Source organism: Hylobates moloch, unplaced genomic scaffold (assembly GCF_009828535.3).
Source record: "Hylobates moloch isolate HMO894 unplaced genomic scaffold, HMol_V3 SCAFFOLD_16, whole genome shotgun sequence".
In the NCBI taxonomy this organism is placed as follows: Eukaryota; Metazoa; Chordata; class Mammalia; order Primates; family Hylobatidae; genus Hylobates; species Hylobates moloch.
Genome location: NW_026652291.1, coordinates 11539659 through 11566034, shown reverse-complemented (window position 1 = coordinate 11566034; position 26376 = coordinate 11539659). Strand labels below are relative to the sequence as shown.

Here is a 26376-nt window from a genome sequence, read left to right as displayed (position 1 = left end):
TTCCTATTCCCAATACATCCAGCTGCAGAACAAAATATGTACTGCAAGGATTAATAAATTCGAAGCCTTCACAATTTGAAACTTCTGAATGTCAAAAAGATTTGAGGGCTAAAGTGAAGCTTTTCCTTGCTTGGCTTGTTAAAAGTCCCTTTGTTCATTCATTGCTTCCTTCCTTTCTTCATTCATTCACTGAGCTCCCTACCCCATCCTTGGAGAGTCCCTGAGAACCACGATGGCTATGGCTGTCAGATCCACTTTTGGGGAGGGTTCTGCATCAATAGTCCCATTTCCCAGATGGAGAAGGTGAGGCTGGAAGCAGGCCTCATTCCCAGGACACCCACGCCATGTTGGGCTAGGATGGGCTCTGGAGGGTCTCTGCCACCAGCCCCTGCACTCTCCCAGCCACTTCCTCCAGCGCGAGCAGCACTTCCTCCTGACTCTCAGGCTCTCTGGTTATTAATAGCATCAGAGCACAGATGCCGGTGAAGCAACAGACCCAGCAAGGACAGTGGGAAACTGACCAGATAAGTCCTGAAGTCCCCATTAGCACCGTCACTGCCACCTTGACGAGTTCCACTTAGGAGCAGCCAGAGCAGCCCCTGCCAGCATCAGGAAAAGCCCAGTGGGGGTATGTGCCCCCCTTTTCCTGGAGTGTCTCCAAAGGGACCCCAGCTGAAGTGGAAGGGAGGAGGGCTGGCTTTTCTTGTGGCCTTGGCGAGCAGGGCGCGGTGCAGTGTCATGAGAACACTTTCAGGACCTGCCGCCCAGCTTGGGTCTCTCCAGCTGTGATGCAAGGACCCTGGAGCTCTCAGCCCACACATTCACAGCTTCGCCGTGACTTCAGACAAAGTCCCCGCCCTTTGGGTGGGGGGAGGGTACTGGGGGTGTCAGGCCATCAGAGTAGTAAGCTGGACGGGACCCTAGAGGTCACGTTGCCCTCTCCAGCCGTGTCCCGCAGAGAAGGGAGACGCAGAGGGGACAGCGACTCTCAGGCAATCATGCAGGAGGTGGCAGTAGCTGAGACCAGCACTGGGTCTCCCTTTTCCAGATTGTCAACCACTCCACACACCCACCACACCAAGGAAGTGGAGGGCGGCAGGATTTGAAAAAGGCTGGGAAGGAGAAAGAAAATATTGGCCAATTGCCTCCTCCCTTCTCTACAACGTAACTGAGTGAGGAAATGCAGTTCCAGTGATAGGTCCCTCTTTTGCTTTTGGCTGCTTCCGGGGTCACTATTCCAGGGGTGCAGAGAGGGGAGGGAGGCAGAATTATTTTCTAAGGACCCCATTAGCCCTGCCCCCTGGTGCCAGGCAAACAGAACCCCTGCAGCTTAGATTACTTCTGGATTTTAGCACCTGGCACTTCACAAATAAAGGCAACAAAACAAAACAAAGGCTGTGGATGTGGGCATTTTGGATGTACCCAGAGTGATGGCATGGGAGAAAGTGAGACTGAGACAAACAGAAGGGTGCAGCCAACTCATCAAGTTCAACTCCAAGCTCTCCTGGGCCTCTGGGGTTCTAAGGCCAGCTCCCCAATTTCCCTCGTGCTGGGTCTCCAGTTTCAGAGCCCCATGGTGCTCCTCCAGCACTTGGGTCCCATGCTGGAGGCATCTGAGGGGGGATCACCAGCATGCCTGGCTGGCAGTTCCTTGAGGACTGAAGTCTGTGGCCACCAAGCCCAGCTCAGCAGGAGCAGTGGGGCTGCAGGGGGACACCCCTAGAAGGAGCTCGCCTGGCAGGTGCCTCCGTAGTGCCCTCTGCCCTCCTGGGGGCTGTGGGCCTGCTTCCCACCCTCCCTGCCATCCCAGTTAGGGGAGTGAACTTGGATGGTCCTGGGGCCAGACAGGAGTCACTTACGCCAGCTGGGAGGTCTTGAACAAGCTGCTGCTGTATTTCTGCATGACCCCTTGGAACAAGCCCACTGGGGCCCGGGCCGGCGAGCTCTCAGGAGGTGCAGTGGACCTGGAGGGTGCAGAGCAGGAGTGAAAGAGGGAAAAGTACTCTGCATAGGAGAAGCGGGTCATGGCTTCAGGCAGGAACGAGGTTGGAGGGAGAGCCAGGGAGAGACTGACTGACAGACAGACACAGGGCTCTGAACCAAAGCAGATGGCCGGGTCCTCTCTGTGTGCTGGACACAGCTGCTGTGTCTCCGGATTATTTTTGGCCCTTGGAGGAAGCCCTGGGAGATTTAAATGACCATATAAGACAACAATGAGGTTAACCTCACCCCACCCCCCGGTCCCCCTCCCCAGCCAACCATGAGAGAGGCAGATAGGAAGCAAGGTGACATTCTTCAGGCAGGAGGATGTGAGCTGTGGTCAGCAGGTTGGCAGGTCCCAGGATGAAAGGGGCTCAGGCTCACCGCTGGCCAGGCAGATCCCTGCAGGGCTGGATGTGAGATTCATGGGAAAGCAGAGGATAGGGGAGCAAAGCTGAGAAGCCAAGCTGTACCTGTGCCCCCCATGCCCACCTGCCAGCTCCTCATTAGGGGATCTTGTCCCGGGGTAGGAGCAGACACTAGAGTAACCTCTATAGCATTATTATAGGATGCATGAGGAAGGGCATCGGAACCCGGGCTGCAGTCAGACAGACACAGGTTCGCATCCGGGCTCTGGCACTCCCTGGCTGTGTGACGTGAGACTGGTTGACCTTTTCTGTGCCTTAGTCCTCCCTCCTGCAAGGTGGCATGAAAACAGCCTGTGTTCGAGGGCTGGGGAGGCCCGAGTAAGTGAATGGTGTGAGGAGCTTGGTGGAGTGTGAGGCACAGAGGGTGTTCCGCATGTGCTAACTATTCATTGTATCATCATTTTGCCTCTCTAGGCCTCAGTTTTCCCGCCCCACCAGGCTCTTGTGAGGATGGAAGAGCTGGAAGGAGGTGGGATGGCCGCTCCACAAATCTGAGTTGGCCTGGGGTTGTCGTGAGAATAGGGTATGTGGCCCCTACTGACACCACCCCCAGTAGGTCAGGCCTGGCGCTCTCGATACCCCAGTGGCCCTGGCCTTTCACCACACTCTTCTGGGGGGGATTAGGGAGGACTCTGCTACCAGTGACTCACACCCTGTGGGGCAGGGAGTAATTATGACCCTGAGAAGCACCCACACTCTTTCTGGCCAGGCCAGAGCCTACAGATTCTGTGGGTACACCCCGGCAAGGCCAGGGCCTGGTAGAGAGGAGCAAGGGTAGCAGGAGGAGGGGAACCTGCTCACTCCTCTGCTTCACCCTCTCAGGGCTGGCTGCAGGCCTGGCTGCCTTCCTCATCCTCGCCGCTGTCCCTCCCTCCCACCTTCCTTCTCCCATCCCCTGCTCCTGGCCTTCTACTGATCCTCACTGGGGTGGGCAGGACACCGCCCGGATGTGTCCTCATTTATCCACATCCATCAACCGTAGATGGGAGTGGCTTTTACAGATGAGGACACGGAGGCTGTGACAGGGGATGTAACTGTGCAGGGTCACCTGCAGCGGGACAGCAAGTGGAGCAGAGGTTTAGACCGCCACTGTCTGCCCAGCTCCTGATGCCACCCTGTCCTCTGAAGGCCTGGCCTCTTCCTGCCTTTTCATCCTTTCTCCAGCTCTCCGACCTCCACACTGACTGTCCCTGCCACTTTGAACAAACCCCATCCCCTCTCTGTGCCTCAGTTTCCTTATCTGCAAAATGGAGGAGTGGGACCAGGACCAGACTGGGGATGTCCTCGCTGCTTCTGTAGCTGTGGAGACACAGTGTCCCACAGATCCCAGAGCCAGGGCCCCTCTTCAGCCCTAACAGCTGCTGGGTTCAGTGTCCTCTGCATTAGTGCCTGGTCCTGAGAAGAAGAGACAGCCGGGAAGGTGGAGGCAGCCTGGGGCCAGGCTCACCTCAGCTGTCTCCAGCCCTGTCGTCTTGATGAGGCCCCGAGCTTCCACCTCCCAGGATCCTCGGGTCACGGCCACCCTCATGCTTAGTGCATGTGTGGCCTCCAATTACCTGCCATTGTTAGAATGTTTTTAGCAGGATGATAAAGCATTGGGACAAAGCCCACTGCACCATCCTAAATGAGGACCCATCTCTGCATAGTAATAGCAGCAGTAATGGTGGCCGGGATGTTAAGGTTGATGGAGGTAGAGGGAGATGGTGATGATGACAGTTTCTAACAACTGTGCAGGGCAAATGTTCACAAAGGCATGCCGAGCCTCTCCTCATTTCCATTCTCCTGCCGCCATTGATGGAAGCAGCGGGTGTGCTGTTCCCATTTTGCAGATGAGGAAACCGACAGACTGAGTTCCATTCAACAAAGATTTCGTAGCTCTGGCTCGGTTCCAGAGCCACTCTGGGTGGCGAAGCAGCTCATTAAGATATATCTTTTTGTGGATCCTGAGGATGTTTGGAAGCCAGCAGGGAGGGAGACAAGGCCACACACAGCCACAGAGTCACAGAGGACGGGCTGAGATCAGGGCAGAAGGGCTCATTCTGGGAGCACTGAGATTAGGGTGCGTCCACTGGCTTTGGGGCTGGCGACTGGGCAAGGCGACCGCTCACAGTTACTGAGTCGTGAGTCTCAGGGCTGGCTGGGGAGCCAGGGCCCCTGGCTGGGTTTCGTGCAATTGCCGATCAAGGCTGGAGGCCCCATTTCCCCTTGGGCCCCAAGCAGGGGAATTCCCAACAGAGCAAACCTCCTGGGCTGAGTCATCAGAGGCGAGAAGAGCCTGGCCTCGACAGGATGTGGGTGTAGGTCATGCCCTGGAAGAGCCCCAGGTAGGGCCTCTGTCTTTTGTGTGTCACTGGGCAGGTTCTGGGGTGGAGAGTGTGTCACCGTCACCTGACCCTGGAGTCCAGCTTGTCATGAATTCAGGCACGGTCAGGCTCAGTGAAGGCAGAGAATGGGCTGGGAGGACAGTGCTCCTAGTCGCTCAGTGAGTCAATGGATAGCTGCTCTGTCTGAGTTAGTAAGAAGCCCAGGTCAGCCCCAGGGAGGCAGTGATTGGGCTGGGCCTGGCTGAATGCAGGGGGCAAGTAGGCACCTTAATAGAGGAGGGAGCTAACAAAATCGAGATTCCACCCCACGCCTACCACCATGCCACGAGTCCACTCCACACCCGCCACTGTGCCATGAGTCTACCCCACGCCTACCCCATGCCACAAGTCCACCCCACGCCCGCCACTGTGCCATGAGAGTCCACCCCATGCCTGCCATTGTGCCAGGCCCTCTGTTCTCTCACCAGAGCCTCACGGCAACCTACATCAGCCCAGATATCAAGAACATGATGCCCAGCTCACAGTAGGCTCTTGATAAATTTAAGTAAATAAAACAAAACAAACAAAAGTCTTCGAAGGATTAAAACCCCATATGGCAATCTTGGTATTGTGTGTTTGTGGACCAAGATCTCATACTCCTGGAGAGCCTGTCTCCTGCCCTCTCGGGTAGAGAGAAGAGCTCATAGCATGTAACTAACCCCCACCCTGGTTCCTGCACAGTCTCTGGAATCGGCCTCCCACCCATGAGGTTTCTGTTTTTCCCTCACCCACCAGCCAGTCCATCCTTTCTGGGGTGACCAGAGAAGAATCACATGTGAAGGAGAACATGAATTCCAAGCTGCTGTGACTCTGCCTTCCCGTCCATAGCTGTGACTCATTGAGCACTTGTTATAACAGGCACATTGCACCAAGCATCTCATTTAATTCCCCACTCCACTTGGTGAAGGAGATGTAATTGGCTTCCTTTGCAAATGAGAGAACTGAGGCTCAAAGAGGCTTGCTTCCTCTAGTCTGCTTGATGAACTCCTATTCATCCTGCAAAGCCTACTTCCTTGACTAAGTGAATTGACCTTTTCTAGTGTCCCTCTGTAACTGAGCAAGCTGTGCTCTCCCTGCTGTGTCATCAGGTAGTTCTGGGCCTTCACCCTCATTAGACTGTGATCTTAGGGAGAGCAGGGCCCAGCCCTGATTCACAACCTGGCATATCATAAGTGCACAGTAAGTGTGGGTCGCTTGATTTGACTTGTTTGAAGCTGTGCACACAACAGCCTCAGCCAGTTCCTGCTTCATGTTTTCCTCCTTTGTCTTCTCGGAAATGTATCTTAAATAAAATGCAGTTTAAAGATTATGAAGACCCAGCCTCCCGGACTCACTCTGGCTGGTCCATTCATGGAAACCTTGGGCTCTGCACTTCATGGGTTCACGGACCCCACTTCTCCATGGAACAGGAAGCTAGGTCTGTCTCTTTGGAGTCCCTTAGGGGACCAAAGCTTGGCAAATGATCCTCATTTGATCCTCATCAAATTCTGTCCCTTACACTGAGGTGGGACAGAAGCAAATTGGGAAATGGTTTTCAACAGAATTCTGTTTTCTTTGGGATACTGATCTTTCATTTCTAAGATCCCGAAGACTCAGTGGACTCCATTTGGGTCACAATATAATAACGATCAATTACATTGCTAGAGCTTTTTATTGGTTTCAAACGTATTTATTTGTTTAAAAACATTTATTAGGTAGCTACAATGATCCAGGCTCTGAGCTGGGCACTGGAGATAAAAAATAAATAAATAAATAAACAATATCAGCTCAGCTCTCTGTCCCCAAGGAGGTCACAGTCTAGTTGGGAACACTCTCAGGAAGGTGTCCCAGGAAGACCCAAGAGGCTTGTCTGTGAAGCAGAGGCCGTCATGAGGTTGGTGCTGGAGCACTCAGGCAGGGCCAGGGAGGTCAATACGAGTTGCAAGATGTGGGAAGGCTCCAACACCCACCTCATCTTACTTGCTTTTCATAGGAATACTGCAAGGGGAGCACAGCACGTTTTCGTTGTTGCTGTTGTAAAGATGAGGCCACTGGGGCTCAGATAGGGTTAGCAACCCACCTAAGGTTGCACAGCCAGTAAGTGTAGAGGAAGAATTTGAATCTCTAGACCTACTTCTCTTTCCACTCTTCTGCCTTTTCATCTATTCCTTTATTCCCCCATTCACTCATTCACAGATAGCCATGTGGTGCCTGCCACAGGTCAGACACAGAGCTTCACTGGAAGCATAGGTTAATGGCAGAAGCAGACAAATAAATAAGAATTGCAAGTCAAGGTCAAGGCCACAAAGGGAACAGCCATGAGAACAAGTAAGAGGTGAAAAACCAGTTGGCCTGGGAGAGTGGTCAGGGCAGGACTGGCTGAGGAGGTGATGCTTAATCTCAGACCTGAAGATGAGAAGAAGCTGCCATGTGGATTGCCTGGGGACAAGGGTGACATCCTATTGCTAAATTTGCTCTGGATTTATGTGGACAGATAAAAGTGAACAAGGACTGTCTTGGGTCCTGCACCCACTGTAATGCGTGTCTGGGTGTGAGGGCACAAGTGCGTGTGTGCCGTGTGAATTTGGGGACCCTGGGCCTCAGTGAGTGGGAGACAGACGTAATGAGGTCAAAACCTCACCTCAAGGTGGGGTAGTGGAAGGAAACAGAGGCCTTCACAGCATCGGCAGAGCCTGGTGAAATGTCTGAACTTCAGAGCAGGACAGACTTTGGTTCCATGCCTGGCCCTGCTGTGGGCATGTCTTGTCATCTGTAAAATGGGCACAGAAGCATCCACTTTGGGTGGCTTTTGTAAACATTAAGTGAATTAATGTGTGGCAGGCACATGGGAGGTGCTCAGTTTGCATTTGGGGGGAGGAGAATTGCATTAAACATTCTATCTAAGGGCGTTTTCTTCCCAGCAGGGCCCAAGCCCAGCCTCCTTCCAGAAGCGCAGAACCGAACCTAGGAGGTTTCAGGTCACTCCTAGAGAAAGAAGATGCAGGTTGACCCTCCTCTGCTATATTGCTTGTGGGGCTGGACCTCAGATGAGGGCTGCTTGACCTGGGGGAAATGGTCTCAGTTCTCCAGGAGAGCTTTTTCCGCAGGAAGCTGAATAAATGTTCATGGCCCACTGTGGGCCTCCATTTCCTTACCCACCAGATGAAGGCACAGTCAGGGTCTGGAGGCCGAGGGCCCATTTCGTTCTAATGTTTCCAAGCATCCCTGGGACTCCTGAGGGGGCTCCTATGGTGGGGAGAAGGCTGCAGACACCTGGGGGGACGTGCTGGCTTCATGCAGCAGGCCCTGTCTTCAGAGGAAGGATGCCCTATCTCTATCTGACCCCCTCCTGAGAAAGAGGAACTTGTGGCCTGTCTTCCGCTGAACCAGCCAGAACAGGAACCAGGGCCACCTTGAGCACGAGCCAAGATGAACCCAGTCCTTGGCTTCAGGTTTCTGTTTTTCAGATTGGGTTTCAGAATGGAACGTCCTCGGGGCCAGCTTAGTAACCTGGAGTCTTCGCACTCTTTCCAGCTGCCCAAAGTAGCTGCCTGCCTTCCCCTTTAAAAGGGGCTCCTCAGCTCTGGGCCTCTGCCCAGCCAGCCTGACAGAGATGGTCCAGCCTCGGCAACGGCAAAGTCACTTAGGGGACAGGGCTGAGATGCGCCATCACCCACCTTCATCCCCTGTCAACTGTGACTGCACATTGGAAAAAGTCTGTTTATTGTTGTTGTTATTTGAGAAGGAAGCTGAGGTTTTGAGAGGTTAAGCGACTTGCCTGAGGTCACGCAGGGAGCCAGCTGGCTGCTGTACACAATGAGATTTGTGGCCCATGCCTCAAAGTAACACCAACACAATTGTCACAACAATTCCCATGCCCTGCCATTCATGCCCAAACACACTTGACCTTGGCTGGGGGCGGGGGTGAGGAGCAAAAGCAATTTTATGGCTTTTATAGGTCTTTTCCAAATGCATTCTAAGATCGATCACCACTCTGCTTAATCACCTCTCTAGCTCCCACCTCCTACAAAGAAGGTGTCTTCTAAATCTGCACCATCTGATAAGGTAGTCACTGGCCACATGTGGCTAGGGAGTGCTTGAAACGTGGCTGGTCTGAATCAAGATGCGCTGTGAGTGTAAAATACACACTGGATTTCAAAGACTTGATGGGCAAAAAGAAATGGTAACAATCCCATTCGTAATTTTATATTGATGGAAATATAAATCTATTGGTGGAAATGGTGATATTTCAGACGTGAGCTATCAATGAAAATTAATTTCACCTGTTTCTCTTTACTTTTTTGGCTGTTGGAACCTTTAAAATTGCATCCGTGCATTGCAGTTGTGGCTGGTGTCATATTTGGATGGCGCTGCTTTAGAAAGTCCTGTGACTGAGAGGATGAAGTGGGGCTGAGAGTGGGGAGCTAGAAGAAGGAGACAGGATGGCCCTGCTGGGCAGACATCCCTTGCTCACCAGACATGTTTTTCAAGGGAGGCTGCATTGTAAGATAGGGAGCCAGGCAGCTCCGAGCTCTGCAGCATTATCTACTGGCTATGTGACCTCGGGCCTCTTTTTCAGCCCTGAGCTTCAGCTTCCTTTTTAAATGGGTCTGTAACCCAGAGCCCGCTGAGAGGGTCCTTAAGCGGATGAAAGGAGGCAGAGTGTGTATAGCACCCACTGCAGTACCTGGCACAGCCAGAGCTCAGTAAGTTCAGATAACAAATGTAAATGGGAAAGGTGTGAAAGGCAACCTAGAGACCAAGATACCTTGGTTTTGGATTAACAACATTAGGGATCTACAGTCTGTGGATGTCCTGGATGGCCCACTTCCCTCATCAGCCTTGCCTTGCTCACCTGGTCCATGGGTAGAAATGGGCCGGTTGGCGGTTGGTACATGCAGACGCGGTGGCCTCAGCAGTGGTTGGGCCCCTTGTCTTGTCCGCTAGGCTCTGCTCGATGGCCATCTGCACCAGTTCATCCTCACTCAGGCTGCTGTACAGGCTGTACTCCTCCTGCCCAATGGTACACTGGCTGCCCCGAGTGCTGATCTGCGTTGCCATCCTCCTCCACCTCTCACCCTGGCCTCCAGAACAGACACCCAGTGGGGAGGAGGGAACAGCAAATCAGAAAACCCTGTGAGGAAACCAAAACCATCCTGGTCATGAACAGTTTTGCAGCATAGCTATGTTTACCCTCAGGGAAGGGTGTGCATTTCACTGACAATAACACATTCATTCAAAATTCATTCATTGGTCACATGACCCACCTAACCACCTGTCCATCTATATATCCATCCATCCATCCACTCATCTATTCATTTACCCACCAGCCCATCTCACCATCCATCCATTTATTCATCCTCCCATACATCCATCTACCCACCGATCTATATGTTATCTACCTTCCCATCCATCCATCCCTCTATACATATATTCAACTATCCAACCACCCACTCAACCGCCCTCCATCTATCCTCCTATCCATCCATCTGTCTACTCATCTGACCATTTAGCTGTCTATTCTCTCATCACTACTCATCATTCATCCATCCATTCATCTTTCTGTCCATCCAACCATCCATCCAACTGTCCTCCCACCCCTCCATTATGCTATCTGTCCACCCAGCCATCCATTTATTCATGCACCATCACATCCACCCACCATACATCCATCTATCCAATCATCCACTCATCCATTGTTTATTTTTCCATTCCAGATAACCTATCTATCCCTGTATTTATGTATACATTAACTAAAAGGTCACTTGTTGAGCACCCACTCTGTGTCAGGCACTCTTCTAAGCACTGAGGATACAACGATGACTCCAACAGACAAAAATCCTTGCCCTCATGGAGCTTACACAGGATTGCATACCAGTTACCAAGAGCATAGATCCTGGCATTTCTCCATTTACTTGCACTGTGACAGGCCTGAGAATACCAGAGATGAATCAGACACAGACCCATTACTTGAAATCACATGATCTAGTTAAAATCAGTCATTAAAATAACGTCCCGTGTTAGTTCCAGTGACTCTTTTCTTAAAAATGCCTCAAAGAGTAATAGACTCCAGTTGGGTGCCAATGCTTTAAGAATATGAAGTGGAATCAGCTAAGCTTGATTTTCATTCTGGCTGGCTGACTCACACTGTGTGGGTCAATGGTTCTTGGTCCTGGCTGAACGTTGAATCACATGGCCCTCTAAAAAATACCCTGAATACCAGTGCATTACTTTGATTTGTTCAGCAAATATTCACTCCCTTTCCCTAAAGGCAGATCTTTCCCCACCCTTCCCTGTTGATATGGGTCTCAATATGCATGACTTGCCGTGGCCTGTGAGTGCTGATGGACATGCGTCAAGGAGATGCATGACAAGTATGTACACTGGGGTTTGCCCTTGCTCTTCTGGAAGCTCTCCTTCCCACTGGAGCTTGCTGCCCCTCAGCCTAGGCCCCAGAGAGAACCCACCTGGTCACCTGAGCCCAACCTCCTCAGATGAGCCTTCTCCTTCTTCAAGGCCCAGGGCAAGGTGCCCCTCTTCTGGGAAGAGGAAGTTCACCTGAGCTGTGGTCAGTAGTTCATGGGTGGACTTGACCCTGGATCCTCTTTCCAAGGCCAGCACCTTATGTGAGGAGGTCAAAGTTCACTGCATGGCTGGCCAAACAGCTCCATTTTCATACCGTGTGGCAGATCCTGCGGATGGTCCCTTCAACAGCCATTTCCCCCATCTTTCCTGATAGCAGAACCTGGCTTTGTCTAGGCAACAGGGCGCCCTGTCCCATGGATGAGTCATGACTGCTTCAAGCCAGGTGGGACAATCTCACCGCCTCAGCCGGTGACAAGTCCAGGGGTGGGACTGTAGCCTAGTTTTATCCAAAGAGTTATAACAGAAAATCTGCTGGGGTGCTCCTATGGAAGACTTTCCTTTCTACTAAAAGAGAGAGTAGTGAACAAAATGACTCCTTTCCCCAACCTCTGCTTAGTGCTTGGAGGACTTGATGCTTGGAGTGGCAGCAGCCATCTTGTGACCACGAGGGGGACAGTGAATGACAGGTTGATACAATGGGTTTGGCATAATGAATAATAGTTTTTCTGGGTCCTTCATTATGTTGCAAAACTGCTGAACCAATGCTGGGTCCGCCCGCCCTAGCCTGCTTGTTAGGTACTGAAGATCCTTGTGGTTTAGCCAATGTTATTTGGGTTTTCTCTTATAGGCAGTCAAAATCATCTTAACAGATGGCTCTCAGGCCTGGCTGAGAGTCTTGAAAACATATCAAGGACCTGGTTCGGCCCCGGATCAATGAACTCAAAGCCTCAGGGCTGGGGCCCAGGGAATGCAATGCTAGAAGCTTCTCTGGTGATGTTAGTGTGTGGCCGGGGTTGAGAACCACTGCTCAATGAGATTAATATGTCAGGTGGCCAGTCTGGGGTCCACACTAGGGGAGGGGAATGGTCATGACCTCACAATCATTTTATGCCTGATGCTTGGAGTGCTGTTATTTACAGCAGTAGCGGCAGTTTTACTTATTGTGAAATGAGCCCAGGACAGGGAACTGAGGGACTTGGGTTTCTGTCCTAAGTCAGCCATGAGCACCCTTCTTCCTCTCTTGTGTCCTCAGTTTTTCCATCTGTTAAATGGCAGGGTTGACTAGAGCCTGTCCTCTGGCCCTCTGGTACTGGCAGGAGGTACCTGTGCAGCTGGGTGAAGCCCCCATCTCCAGCTGGCCCAGGCCTGGCTTCCCACCCGTTCGCTGCTTCTCTGTGGCTGGGGTCCCTGCCAGGTCTGAGTTGGCCCAGGTCTGCCTTCAGAGGGGCGGGGAAGGGGCTCTGCCCAGTGAGGTATGACACCCTCCTCTTCTCTAGAGCTGGTTTGGCTTTACATACCCCACTGCCTGGTGCAAGGTAGGGGCTCAGTGCACATGGTGCTAAACTAGCAAGAAGTGCTGGTGCCCAGGACCTGGCCTGGCATCCTGGTGCAACCATCTAAAGGTGTCTGCTCAAAGCCAGGGCACAAGGGGGAAAAGCACTGCACTAAGAGTCATAGGCTGAGCTATAATTGCCATGCTAATGCCAAAGTGCTTTGTGACCTCAGCTAAGTCCCTGTCCCACTCTGGGCCTCAGTTTTCTCGTTGCAAAAGGAGGATTTGGGGCTGGAAGGTTTCCACAGATTTTTCAGTTCTGAAGAGTCTGCAACTCAGCGAGACGTTTGGTTTGGCTCTGTGCTATTAAACCTCAAACTCTCTGTCCCCGGAGATCCCCTATGGCCATGTCGACAAAAAGAGGTTGGTATTGGCCATGGGGGAACAGAAAACCCTGGGGGAGTGGAGGGATCTTGAGTCTGGAGGTCAGGACCCCTAAGTCTACTTTCAGTTCTGCAACTTACTAGCTATATGACCTGGGGCAAGTCACTTCCCCTTTTCTGGGCCTCAGTTCCTTTATCAATAAAAATGGGAAGGAGACAAGCTACTTCGCTATGCTGTAGAAGCATATGTGAGCTAAGATGTGTAGGCAGTTTGTAAGGGGTAACATGATTGTTTAATGGGGACCCCTCATCATCTCCAGGCAGCTGCTGGCCCTGCAGCCTGGTATGGGCCAGAGACTCATAGCATGTGGCTGCAGTGGCCCTTCCTGACCATGTGCCTTCCTGGAGGCGAATGCAGCCAGGCAATGGTCACCCAGAATCACCAATCCCGCAGCTAATTCCAGACTCACCAGGCCCTTCCCAAGCCTCTGCCATGGGTTGACACCACTCAGAGACTTTACATTGGCCAATTATCCATGTCATTACCCTCACACAGCCCTGGAAGGTAGGAAGCTTTTTCACTGAATTAACTTAATTCCTCTACAGCCCCTCTCCTTCCAAAAGGACTTTGATGCTCCTACGTTAATGGTTCCATTTTACAGATGAGGCAGGTAAGGTTTAGATGGGGAGGGGAAGGGTTTATAGGAGGACAGACAGCTGGAAAGCTGGGATTCGAAGCCTGATCTTCCAACCTCAAATCCAATGCTCCTTCTGGCAATTCCAGGAACACTGACCCAAGCAACTGACACACACGTGGGTTTGGAGCAGACCTGTCCTCATCCAGCTGCAGTCAGCTATCCTCCCAGCTGCCCAGCACCCCCTGGCCTATATCTGTGCCCTGGGCACCACACCAGCCTCTTTGCCTGCTGCATGGAAGGTACATGCAGAGGGAAGAGAAGGGCTTAACCTTGACAGGACCTTGAGAAGTTCTACTCCTTGGACTACCTGCTATAGGCCTGTCTCCCTAGAAAGTCCAGAAACTTTTGAGGAGCAGGACTATGTCACACTCGTAACCCCAGGACCTAACCCAAGGCTGGGTACACAAAAGGTATTTAATAAATGCTAGATGGACAGGTGAATGAATGATAGGACCACAACAGTGCTCAAACCCTTAGAAGCACAGCTGTTATGGAGTTTACTTGAGAGAGAGGGCCTCTGCCTTTGAGGAGGCAGATTTCCTACCCCACTGTGGACCCACATATCTCTTGCTTTTCCCACTGAGGTCCCCAGCCTTCAAGGGTTCTTGGGTAAGTTACCCACCTTTGTGGGTAAAGTGGATAAAATGCATAAAATGGAGATATTAGCAAGTGTTATTATGGGGTTGGTGGTAGAGTCAAAAGGGCTCACGTGTGTACAGGCTCAGCTGTGGGTCTGGCTGTTAGTAAGTGTGCAATGAGTCTGGCTGTGGGTCTGGGTGTTAGTAAGTGTGCAACGCATAGGCCGCTTCAGGACAGGAAACTCCCCGTCCCTGAACTGATGCAATTGTAGGCTGGTGACAACTGTCAGGGATACTATGGCAGCGTCTCCTGGGGGACAGGTGGTGCTGCTCAGCCCTAGCACGAGGGGGAAGTTATGAAGCAGCGTGTGGAGCCAGCTTGACTGAGTTCACATCCCAGCTTTTCTGGTTGTTAGTCGGGAGAGCCTCTGGAATAGTAGTTTCTCCATCTGTAAAATGGACATGGTCAGAGCACCTATTTCTTAGGAGAGGGCATTGATTTGGGCGATGCCTTGCCCCTCTCTGGACCTCAGTTTCCCTTTGTCATGAAGATGCTGCCCAGCTTGATTTCTGAGACCTCTGCCTGGGGGTTGGGCGGCCTTCTGGGCCTAAGTCTTGGAGGGAGGCCAGCAGCCTCAAGGGACACTCTGGGAGGCTGATTGGAATCAAAAATAGCCCTTTCCCAAGGAAAGCAGGAGTCTAATAGGCCTTGCCCAGCCATCAGGGAGGTTTCCTGCTAGGGGGAGGGGCCAGTCCAAGGCCAGTGTGGAGCAGGGGAGGCCTGGCCCCCCAGGGCCTTCAGGAGTGCCTCTCCTGCCCTCTTTGCAGAACCCCAGACATTGGTTCTTGAGGAGCCCCACCTTTCCCCAGGTGACATCTGTAAAGTGGCTGTGACAGGGTTACTTAGGTTAATCCACGTAAATTACTCAGGTAAATCCACTCAGAGCAGTACCTGGTTCATTCAGAGCCGGTGCTCTTCTAAGTTGGGCCTTAGTCTCCACATCTGTGAAATGGGAAAAGAGACACGGACCCTGGCAGGGCTATAGTGACGACCAAAATCACATTTAAAAAGTGGTCCTTTTCCTCCTAGTACCTTCCCCTCTCTACCAACCCAGGTTTGCAGACAGCCAGGGTCTGCCCGGGAACTGGCGGTGGATGGGGTGGGTCTATGTGGTTGTTTGAGGGGCTGGGGTGGCAGGTGGTCACTCTCCAGATGTCTTAGCAGAAAACTGGGGGCTAGAGGAGACACAGCTGGGAAGGTGGGGCCAAGAAGGAGGCTGGCAGCCATCCTCCACCACACCAAGCTCCACCAGAGGCTTGGGTCATGCCAGGGACTTGGGTCAGGTGTGTGAGGCTGCACAAGCCACCTGGCATCCTTGGCTGTGTTTGTGGATGGAGCTGCTCATCAGCCTACCCTGCCCTGAAGGTGCCCTTCCAGAAACGGCTCCAGCATCTCCTCTACCAGGAAGCCTCCCTGATGGCCGAGAGTCCTCTGCTGCCTCCAAGGGCCCCCTTCACATTCTACTGCTTGGACTGCCTGCTATGGGCCTGTCTCTCTAGAAAGTCTAGAAACTTCTGAGGAGCAGGACTATGTCGCACTCATGTTTTAACCCCAGGAACTAACCCAAAGCCAGGTACACAATAGGTATCGAATAAATGCGGGACAGACGGGTGAATGAACGATGGGATCATGACAGTGCTTCAAACCCTTGGAAGCACAGCTGTTATGGAGAAGTCTACTGCACAGTGGTAGATGGTGGCATGGCCCCAGTGCCCCACTGCCCACACTCAACCCTAGTTCTGCCACCTCCTGGCCGTGTGATGTGAAGCAGGTTACTCGGTGCCTCACTTGACTCATCTATAAAATGAAGAAAAGGGCATCCGGCCTATGGAGGTGTTGTCAGGTGAAATGAGGTGACAGGTATAAATGTGGAGCACCTGGCACACAGCCAGTGGCCCCTAAAAATCTGCTAGTGTTATTCCACAGGTCCCCAGATGCTGCGATTCTCAGCCATGACCCCAGAAAGTGGGTGAAACAGCCTAAACCTGTTCCGGCTGGGAGGATACCACCTGAAACTCGTGCCCAGCTGGCGGTTTTCTAGGAGGCTCCATCCAAGGGATTTGAATTCCCACAAGCTCTCCTCCATTTAACAAGATTGAGAGTGAAAGTGAAAATGAGCCCCAAGCCCAGCCTTCGCGTGACAGCTGTGGTCGAAAGCTGCCGCTGTGACTGTCAGCTCCCCGGGCTGTGCGCAGAGCCTGCCGGGTGGTCCCAAGGGTCAATCATGGGGCTGGAGCTTGGGGAGGAAGGGGATCTCCACGCCCTCCCCTGAAGCCAGCCTGGGTGCAGGATGGATTCTGCCCACTCCTTTCAAATTCCCCACTCTCCAGGAACCCTCCTGTCCCCCTGCCCTCTCTGCTCACATCATCTGCTGCCCTAGACTTTGGAAGCTTGAATTTCTGCACGAGGTGACTGCCAGCAAATGACAAGAGCGGCCATTTCGTGAGCACATAATTCATTTAACAGTGCTGGACACAGAGCAAGTGCGGCTTGAGTATTTTGGTCAGGGTTCACTTGTACCTTTTAGGTTTAGCTCTTATGCAAAGCCTGCGGTTCAGATCCACGTGTCACTCTCAGGTCACTACGTCTCACTGCAGCAGGTATGGGGAGAATCTTAACCATAAAGCCTTCCCTTGCAGGGAAGTTCTCTCTCATATTTGTCTTTAGTTTGAACCACATAATAAATCTATAAAGGTATTATAGTTCCTAGTCTATAGATGAGGAACCTGAGGCACACTGAAGGAGAAGGTGACAAGGAAGAGATTAGAGGTTACATCTGATTTTACACCAACTATTCATCCCACACAATGAATAGCAACCACTGGATGTTTTTCAAGATTTAAGCGAAGGCCAGAATCAAACTGAAGACGATATGTGTGTGTGTGTGTGTGTGTGTGTGTGTTCATATTCAAAAACACTACATACACGCTACATGTATTATATATTATATAATATACACACATAATATATAATATATAAGTATATAATTATATATTTTTATATTAATAATATAATATATATTATATATAACTATATATATTATATATATAATATACACACATATACATACTCTCTATAAATCTACTCTAAAAGCTTCAAGGTCTCCCAAATCTCACATGGCCCTTAGCTGAGGCAATCCTAAAACCTGGCTGCTTGGGCTAGCCTGGGGACACACGAGAAGTCGGGAATTAAGCGGGCTGTTCCTTGGCACACAGGGCACTTGACCTCCTTCCTTGCAATGCTCTCTCCTTCTGCCTAAACTTACCTTTCTGATCTGCCTTTCCCCCCAGGATCCAGGGTGGTCCTAGGAGACCCAAGGAAACGCTTCCAGCTGGGGTGCTCGGGGGTGTAGGACACTGTTCTCTCCCCTTCCCGGGTCCTATTGTTTTAAAACCTAATCCATAAAAATTAAGCTGGTGCCTGTGGATCCTTGTCCTGTCTCTATCCAAGCCACTTTCACAGGTTGCCTCATTTTACTTCTTCAGTGCTAGGGAGAAGAGTGGTCTTCCCACGGTGTGGATGAGGAGACTAAGGCCTGGAATGTGTGTGGTACAGAGGTTGAGACCACGTCAGCCTGCCCCATCTTCATCAGGCCCTCTGACACAACATTAAGGGCACGGCAAGGAGTCAGTTGCTCTGTGACCCTAAACCTCATCCCTCTGGAGGTTTCATCTCTGCTCTGGCTAAGGAATGATCTGACCTTGGTAAGGAAGAGGGAATGGAATCCCAGCCACCTTGCCCTTGACCCCTATGAGTGGCCAAGTCATAACCAGGGTGGGCCTTTGGCCATGGGGGCAGTGCTCTCAAGCCTCTGGCTGCCCTGGGGACTGGTGTCTAGGGCCTCACAGCTGCTAGGAGTTTGAGTCTTTGCTCAGACCCACACCATCAGCTAAGGAAAACACCCACAAAGGCCAAGCTTCCAGTTTACTCCCGGCCACCACCACCACTGGCTGCATCATCTCAGACCTTTTGATGCTGATTTCAAGCTCCCGGCTTTCAGGTGCCAGGGCCCTGGGGCTTCCAAGGCTGGGCTGGGGCTGCTGGAGGTGACTCAAGAGGTGTGCTCAGGGCTGCAGGCCCCAGCTGACTCCACGAGACAGGGCTCTTCTCTCTGTATGGAGTGGGGGTGTGACTGCCCCTACATCACCCTACAGGAGGTGACAACCAGGGATTTGAACCTGTCCAAAGCTGGCTGTGCTCCCACGCCAGCAGATAGTCTGTGCCCATTGTATAGAGGAGGAGACTGAGGCTCCATCTGAAATGGAGCGCCTCTTGCTGACCCAAATCTGGGTGAATCTCTCCCGAATAGTCTAAGACGCTAACGAAAAGTCTTGGTAATTTATTTACTTATTGATGTACGTTGAGGATGCCACTCCAAAAAGAGAGCAAGAATGATGGTGAGAGGAAGAAAGGAAAGAAGGAAAAACACAGGAGAAACCTCCCTGTGGAAGGTTTTTTTAATGTGGAAAGTGCCCTGTTGCAACGATGAGCATCCATTCTGCACAGGCCCAAATGCCCACTACCTGCGGCAGTGCCCGCACCAACAGCTAAGGAAAGCACCCACAAAGGCCAAGCTTCCAGTTTCCTTCTTTGGGTCCCCGAGCTATTGATCTCCAGGCCCGTGGGTCACCTTCTTCTCCACCTCCTGAGTGAAGGGCCCTTCTGCTGCCTCCTGGCCCTGCCAGAGGCCGGCCCCTCCCTGCATCTGTGTGGCTCAGACACTCACAGCTCAGGATACAGGATTCCAGGACCCTGACCCATATTCTGCCCAGGCTCTACCAATGCCAGGCTCTGCCATCTGTGCCAATGACCAGAGGTGGAGGTGACAGCAGTGGACGGGGCTTGTCAGTCCACCTCCGAGCCTCCCCAACACCACTGTCCTAGTGCAGCCCGCCTAGCCCTGTTCTGTCCTTTGGGCACCCAAAGACTGCAGACCCTCACCTTGGTTCCTTAGTGGCAAAACACATAGGGTGTTCTGGAGGCTCTAACCCCAGGCAGCAGAGTGGGAAGGCTCGGGCAGGGCTGGGGGAACCCTCCATAGCCCCCTCCTCACCTGCAGGGCTGGCTGGAAATCTTTTGAGCTAGATCTCACCCAAATTGGCGAGGTTCTTTTTCCTTTTTTTATCCTCTCTCCTCTGAGTTCCCCGACCTCACCTTTATTTAAATCTTTCTCTTCTCTTTTCTCTGCTTTCCTCTCTCCTTTTTAACTCCTCTATGTCCCGTTCTTTTAAAAAACAGGTAGTTTAGGAATTTCAATTTACTTTTATTTCAGCACCACCTCCCCAAAAACATTCCTCTCAACCACAAAGCTCTTAATAACTCCATTTATATTCCCGGGCGTTAATTATTCCAAACGATGGTGCTAAGGAAAGAGAACCACAGACACAAGCCACTCCTGCGACAGCCGCCTCCTGTGGGCAGCCTGACCCTCTGCAGTGCAGAAATGGAAGGACACTGGGCGGGCCCAGAGATATTTTCGTGCCTCCTTTGGGAAGACTCTTTGGATGTAGCCTGTCCACAATATACGGGCACCTTATGATGCCTTGACTGTGCCAGAGACATTTCCCCTGGGTGCACGATGGTCCTGTTTACCACTGCCACAGCACCTCGAGAGGCCACGGCACACTGTGGCTTTGAATGTGGACCTTGCAGACCAAGAGGTCAGATTCCTGACTCCAACACTTGCAGCCGTCCAGCCTTAAGCAAGACCTTTAAGCTCTCACAACCTGTTTCCAGACCTGAAAATGGGAGTAACGATCACCTGTAACTCATGGTGGCCTTGACCGAAGTCAATGAGAGAAATCTGCACACAAGCTTGGGCCAGTGCTCAACGAAGGCTTGCTGGTATGGCCTGTGTTGTTGTTCACTGTAAGGTCACCGTGGGTGGGTTATACAGCGTCCCCCACCCCCGCCACCACAAGGCACTCATGACCCAGCCTGTTTGTGCAAGAACACATGATGCAAACCAGCATGGCGCCCAGTGGAGCCGCTGCCAGCTTCTTGGGGACGCTGTGCAGCACATGGGCCTGCCACCAGCTGTCAGGACCCGTCCACCTGTTTTGGAAGTGCCTCAAGCATCTGCCACTGGCTGCCTCATGGTGCTTCTGCCCAGGCAGGGGTCAGGGCTGTGGCGGGGGTGCTGGCCCCAGCTGGTTCTGCCTGTGCCCCTCTGAGTCCCCTCAAGCCCTCGCCTCACCAAACAAGTTTATCTTCGGAAGAGCACTCCTGTGCTGTGCAGGGGCTCAGCTTCTGCCCTACTTCAGGCCTTCCTCGTTTACTTGCCATCCCTAGGAGTCATCAGCCTCCTTGCCTCCTCATTCCAGTCCATACCCCTGGCTTCCCGAAGAGCCGCCGAAGCCAAATCTCACATCCTCCAAGGTGAATGGGCCACTGAAATGAAAATGATTCTCCACCTAGAGGCACCAGAAACCAAGTCATGTTTCTGGGCCTCCAACTCTGGGGCCTGAGATGTGAACACACGGGTGGGAGTGTAGGTGCCTGGCCGTGTCCCGTCACATCCCAGATGCTCAATGCGTGTGGCTATTTGTGTGCTGTCCTCTGCTCAAAAACTCTCAGAAAAGTGTTCCAACTTCTTGCTTGGCCTGGAAGGATCTGCCTCTCCCTCTGGCCTCCCCTTCCAGCCCCACCCCCAATTTTCACGTGCAAGACCCTTTGCCAGAGCCACATTTCACTTTCCACCATCACCCCAGGTCCCTTGACTTCCTTGCCTTTGCCCAAGCTGCTCCTCCACCTGGAGGTCTCTGGTTCCACCCTGAGGCATCCCACCTATCCTTTCAAAGGCCACGGCCTCCTTAAATGTGTCATGCATACACGTGTCCACACACACGCATGGCATTCCTGCGTCCCCTGCATTCCACAGCTTTGTTAGATCTCACATAAATAACATTCCTCCATTTCCTCTCCTAATCCCCAAACAGTTGAAAACAGAGCCCATGGCACCTTGGTTGCTGTGATCTCCCACAATACCGTGCATGCCTAGGCACTCTGCAACAGTTAATTAAATTAACTCCCACTCATGAAAACCTCTATCTGTGCGCCTGACCTGAAAGCATTTCTGAAAGTCATTTGTCTGACACAGATATTGCCCAAGACCTACGGACCCAACAATAGCATCATTGATAAGTCCTTTTGCATTTCCATTTTTAGAAGTGCACAGCAGAGTGATATTCTGAGCAAGAGTCCACCAGAAGAATGGGTAAGTACATGCAAATTGCTGAGTCTCTTGTTTATTGGATCCAAAATGAAAGTCACCAGCATGCTGTATAACTCAAGAAAATACGAGAGAGGGGGAAAAGCAACATCGCAGTTTGACTACAAGAGGTTTCCAGTAAGTACTGCAGCCAAAAATCCCCGCCAGCCAAACAATCTTTTGCAAGATCTGTATAAGAAAGTTGAAAGCATGCATTACCTGTTAGGCTCTGAAACAAGGGTACAATTCAGGGGTAATACAAAGGATTTTCTTGAGACTGTCTTAATTCAGAACATGTTCCCCGAGTTTTCCTTCTGCCCTGGCCCCAAGCTTCTGGCTGCTCTGCCAGGCAGTTCTGAAACGCTCTCCTTTGAAGCAGGGAGTTTATTTTGGGGCCACCGCATGACCAACGTTGACAAGCCAAACTATAAGATGTTATGCATCTCAGATTTCCTGTTTGGAGGTTGCACTGAGGAAGCTGGGATCCTGCCTTCTGTTCCTCCGGGTGCGTCGAATACAGACTCTCACTTCAGAGAGGATCCCGGAGCTTTGGCCCTCACGTGATGTCATCATTTGTGATCCTTGACATGGAGGCCATATATGGGTATGTTTCTGGAACTACCCAGGAGGGAGCCAGACAGGAGAGAGATGCAGTGGGTCAGAGACAGAGGCAGGGAATGAAGACGAGGAGATGCAGAGTTGGGAGACAGAGTGAGGAGCAAGGGAGGAGGAAGAAAGGGGGAGAGGAGAAGAAAAGGCAACAAAGGAGGGAAGGCAAGACAGCAGGAAGGAAGAGGATGGAGTGAAAGAGAAGGGAAGAGGGGACAGAAGAGATGAAGGAGTTGGTGTAAAAGGTCTTTGGAGAAATCAAGGTTTGGTGCTGAGCTTGTGACAGCATTTGGGGATAGCAGGTGTCTGGATATTGTGGGGTGGGGCTGGGGATACAAAGAGCCAGGGTACAACTGAGCCAACAAACAAACACAGAGGCATGCGGGCAAGCCCTGGGCAGAGATACACAGCAGAAGAGAGCCCTTCCTCCTGGTCTAGGGAAGAACGTCCCATTTCTGGAATAGATCGAATGTCAAAGACAACACACACACAGTCACACGCACTGAGCATCCGGGATGTGACAGGACATGGCCAAGCACCTATGCTCCCACCCATGTGTTCACATCTCATGCCTCAGAGTTGGGGGTCCAGAAACATGAATTGGTCTGTTCCTCTAAGGGGAGAATCATTTTTGTTTCAGTGGCCCATTCCCCTTGGAGGATGTGAGATTTATGACAGCCACAGCATGATTTCTCACCGATTCAAACTCAGGAAACCTCAGGATGCCTTTACACACACTTTGAATATTCTACAAGGAAATACATCTCAGTATACAAGGTGCCATGGGGTTGGGTCAAGGTTCTGGAGGTCTGACTGGTGGTAAAGATGGGAGGGACACCAGCAGTCCCCAGACGGTCCCCCAGCTTCCCTGGTACCTGCCAAATTGCTCATCACCCCAGCTGGGACAGTCTTCCCAGGCCACTGTGGCTGGATGGCCCCTCAAAGTTAGCTCAAGTTCAGCCCCTTCCAGACCCATGTGCTATGGAGGGAGTGCAGGAGAAGGACAGACAAGGGGCTGTCAGATTCTTTTTACTTTTTGGAGACTTTCCTCCCCAGTAGGACGTTCCAGTGGCCTCTGTGGGACAGCTCCCCGAGGCTGGGCTGCTTTCCTGGTCTCCTTGCTGGAGGCAAAACACAGGTTCCTCTACTTCCTGCCCACCACCTGCCCCTCACCAATCCGACCTGGAAGGTGGGCCATGGTCAGGCAAGGCCCTTCCTAGGTTGCCCTCTGCCTCACCCTCTCAGTACAGACAAAGTTCTTGTGGTCAACAGAGCTAGAGAAACTCAGACTCCAGATCCCGAGTCTTATGCCTGGACTCAGCTATAGAAAATCAAGACCCAAGTTGTGGATAAGAGTCACAGAGAACAGAAAATGCACTTGGGGGTGGGGGTTGACAGCAGAAGATGGGGGCTTGCTGGACACACTTTGATTGCAACATGAAGGCATCATCTTGCCGCACTCACAACAACCTTCCAAGCATCACCCCATATGACAGATGAGGAAACCGAGGTTCAGAGAGGTTGGGTGGTTTGTCTACGATGCCACAATTTGTAAGTGATGGCTTAGCTTATCTGACCCAGTTATGTCTGACACAAAGACCACTGCTTTTAGCCATAGCTGTATCTCCTACAACCCAAATGTTGGAGCAGAACAAGGAACCCCACAAGGCAGGATGGAAAAGTTCCCAAAGGTCTAGGTTGCTGATAGTGGTTCCTTTGGGAAGAAGCTGCTAGAAGAGTGCCCTGGATACATACTGTCCTGTAGACCAGCAGACAACGTGTCCTCTGGATGAGGACTTCTGCTCCCCTGTCCCCATACCAAGGAATCCAGCGTCACTGTGTCCTCTTCTCCTCTGGGCTCCTCCCATGCTCATAATTCACCAGCAGTGGGGTTTTAGCCAGGGCTGTCAATTCAAGCATGAAGGACCTTTGCTGGGGTGCATCACATAGGGATGAAAACCTCGCCTAGCCCATTCACATTCTTGTCCTCATCTGAGATGTAGGGCAGCTGTCAGGTGGACAGGCTGGGTATGTTATCCCCAGTGTCCAGATAAGGAGACCAAGTATACCATGGGGGCTGAGCCAAGGCCCTGCCTCCTTCACTGGGTCACGTCCCCACCCGAGCCTTTCCACAGAAGGGGCCAAACCACAGGCCACCGAGAGGTATCAGAAAAGTGACCACAATCGAGGACCCCAAAGCCCACTCTTAAATGAGAGAATAGGGTTTATTGTCTCACTCAACCATGACCAAGCCTTTCCCCACGTTTATTGCCCGTCCAAATCCCTGGTAAATCCGAGCTCTAACCAAAAGTACATGTGGCTTTCCCAAAGTGATGAAGTTGGAAGAAAATCTGTGGGGAAACAGCAGAGTGTTTATCAAATTAAAATGAAATACAGGGAAACAGTCACAATATGTTAAGTGGGAAAGACAAAGTTTCCCTCTTTTGTACAAGTGTGCATAGAAAAATATCTAGAAGGAAATGCCACATGTTAATAAGTCACCTCTGTGTTTTCAAAATTTTCAGCAATTACAGTGTGGAAAAAAATGGCAACATTATTTAGGTAATTGATTGGATTTGGGTTTCTGGTTGGGCAGTAGGGCCCAGCTCTTACCAAGATGGACCATCGTTCACAAGGGTGTCCTCCTAGAGTCTATTTCAATAATTCCCTCTGTGACTGTCCACAGGCCAATCCTGTCTTTGTCTTGAGTTTTGTGGGCACTTACTAGCAGCAGCAAGCTTCCTAAGACCGGGATGAGTTGAGGGCCAGGGGAAAGAAAGATATTCATCAACTTACATTGGTATTAGATTGGTGCAAATATAATTAATTAATTAATTAAAAAGTAATTCATTACATTTGCACCAACATAATAGCTTATATCCAAGGTGGCTGCCATCCATTCCTTCCCTTCACATGTATATATGCATGCATGCCTGTGCATGGGCACGCACACATGCACACACACACACACACACACACACCAAACTCCATCCAAGATGTGAGTCTATTCCTTCCCTCCTCTTGAACATTGGGTGGTCTAGTGATTGATTTAACAATAGAATACAGTGGAAATGGTGTCCTGAGACTTCCGAGGCTACAGGTCATGGGATGCTTTGTAGCTGCCATGTTGTGAGGAAGTCCAAGCAAGCAACACCCAAGGCCCCCGGAGCATCCAGCACCCGGCAGAGGGGTGAAGACGCCCTCCTGGAGGTGGATCCTCCACCTGCAGCTGCCACAGCTAATGCCACGTGGAGCAGAGACAAACCACCCACAACTTCCTGACCCATAAACCACAAGCTATGATAAAATGGTTGTTTCGTGCCACTGGGGATTGAGGTAGTTTGATGTGTAGTAATAATCAACCCAGACACTCACCAAATATTCACTGTGGTCTCAGCTGCATGCTCCTCAGCTGTCGTGTGCTACCTGTGAACTTTTTTCTGACTTTCCACTTGTGTTTGTTTCCATTTAAAAAAAGAAAAACAGATTCAAACTAAATTTTTTTTACCTCACTCTTTACAAAAGAATGTAGTCCCAAGTCACTTCCCAGTTCTTGGGTTTATCGGACCAGAAGCTCCTTTTGGCTGAGATTCTGTCTTACAGGGGAATTGTGGTCCCTTTAACTGGAGGGACTCTTGGCTATCCTGGTGCTCAGAGCCCTCATTTACTAGTTCAGGCCCCAAGAGGTTCTGTGCCTTCTCTGAGATCACCCAGCAATTTGGGGGCAGAATAATTCACACATTGAAAACCATGCCAGTGGGAACCATGCCCCATGGGATCAGACGTTGATGTCCTAAAGCACAGACACTCTCCTGACAAAGGCAGGGACAGCGTTCAAGCATCTGACTCAAGCCTGTGGAGGGCAGGGAGTGTGACCCAGCGGAAAGAGAACTGTGCTGGGATCTGGCCCTAGCTGCTCGTTAGAATCATATTACACTTACCTATGCCTGCCCCACCCCAGAGATTCTGATTTACATCATCTGTGTCGAGGCCCAAACAGGACTGATTTTTAAAAACGTTTTATTAAAGTTCAATACACCCACAAAAAAGTGCAACTTTCACAAATGTACAGCCCAGTGCATTTTCACAGACAACACACCCAACATCTGAATATTACAAGCACCTCAAGAGCTCCCACCACCCACCACCTCCTGCCAGGGGTGACCACTCTCCTGACTGCTAGCAGGACAGGTTCCTTTGAACTTCATGTGAATGAAATCATTGCGTCT

The 26376-nt window shown here is 51.3% G+C and overlaps 1 protein-coding gene across 3 annotated transcripts in view; it reads right to left on the bottom strand.

The window, feature by feature from the left end:
• ASB2 (ankyrin repeat and SOCS box containing 2) overlaps window positions 1-26376 on the bottom strand; it is a 55839-nt gene that overhangs the window by 21117 nt on the left and 8346 nt on the right. Inside the window, exons 1-3 of one of the 3 annotated variants that reach the window (XM_032179883.2) lie at window positions 21758-21894; window positions 9606-9884; window positions 1860-1964 (exon numbers count right to left, since the gene is read on the bottom strand). In XM_032179883.2, coding sequence (XP_032035774.1) covers window positions 1860-1964; window positions 9606-9811 — 311 coding nt within the window. In that variant the 5' untranslated portion in view covers window positions 9812-9884; window positions 21758-21894. Of the gene's footprint in view, window positions 1-521; window positions 750-1859; window positions 1965-9605; window positions 9885-21757; window positions 21895-26376 lie in introns of those variants that run through there. The other 2 variants (XM_032179884.2, XM_032179886.2) reach the window with 2 other exon arrangements.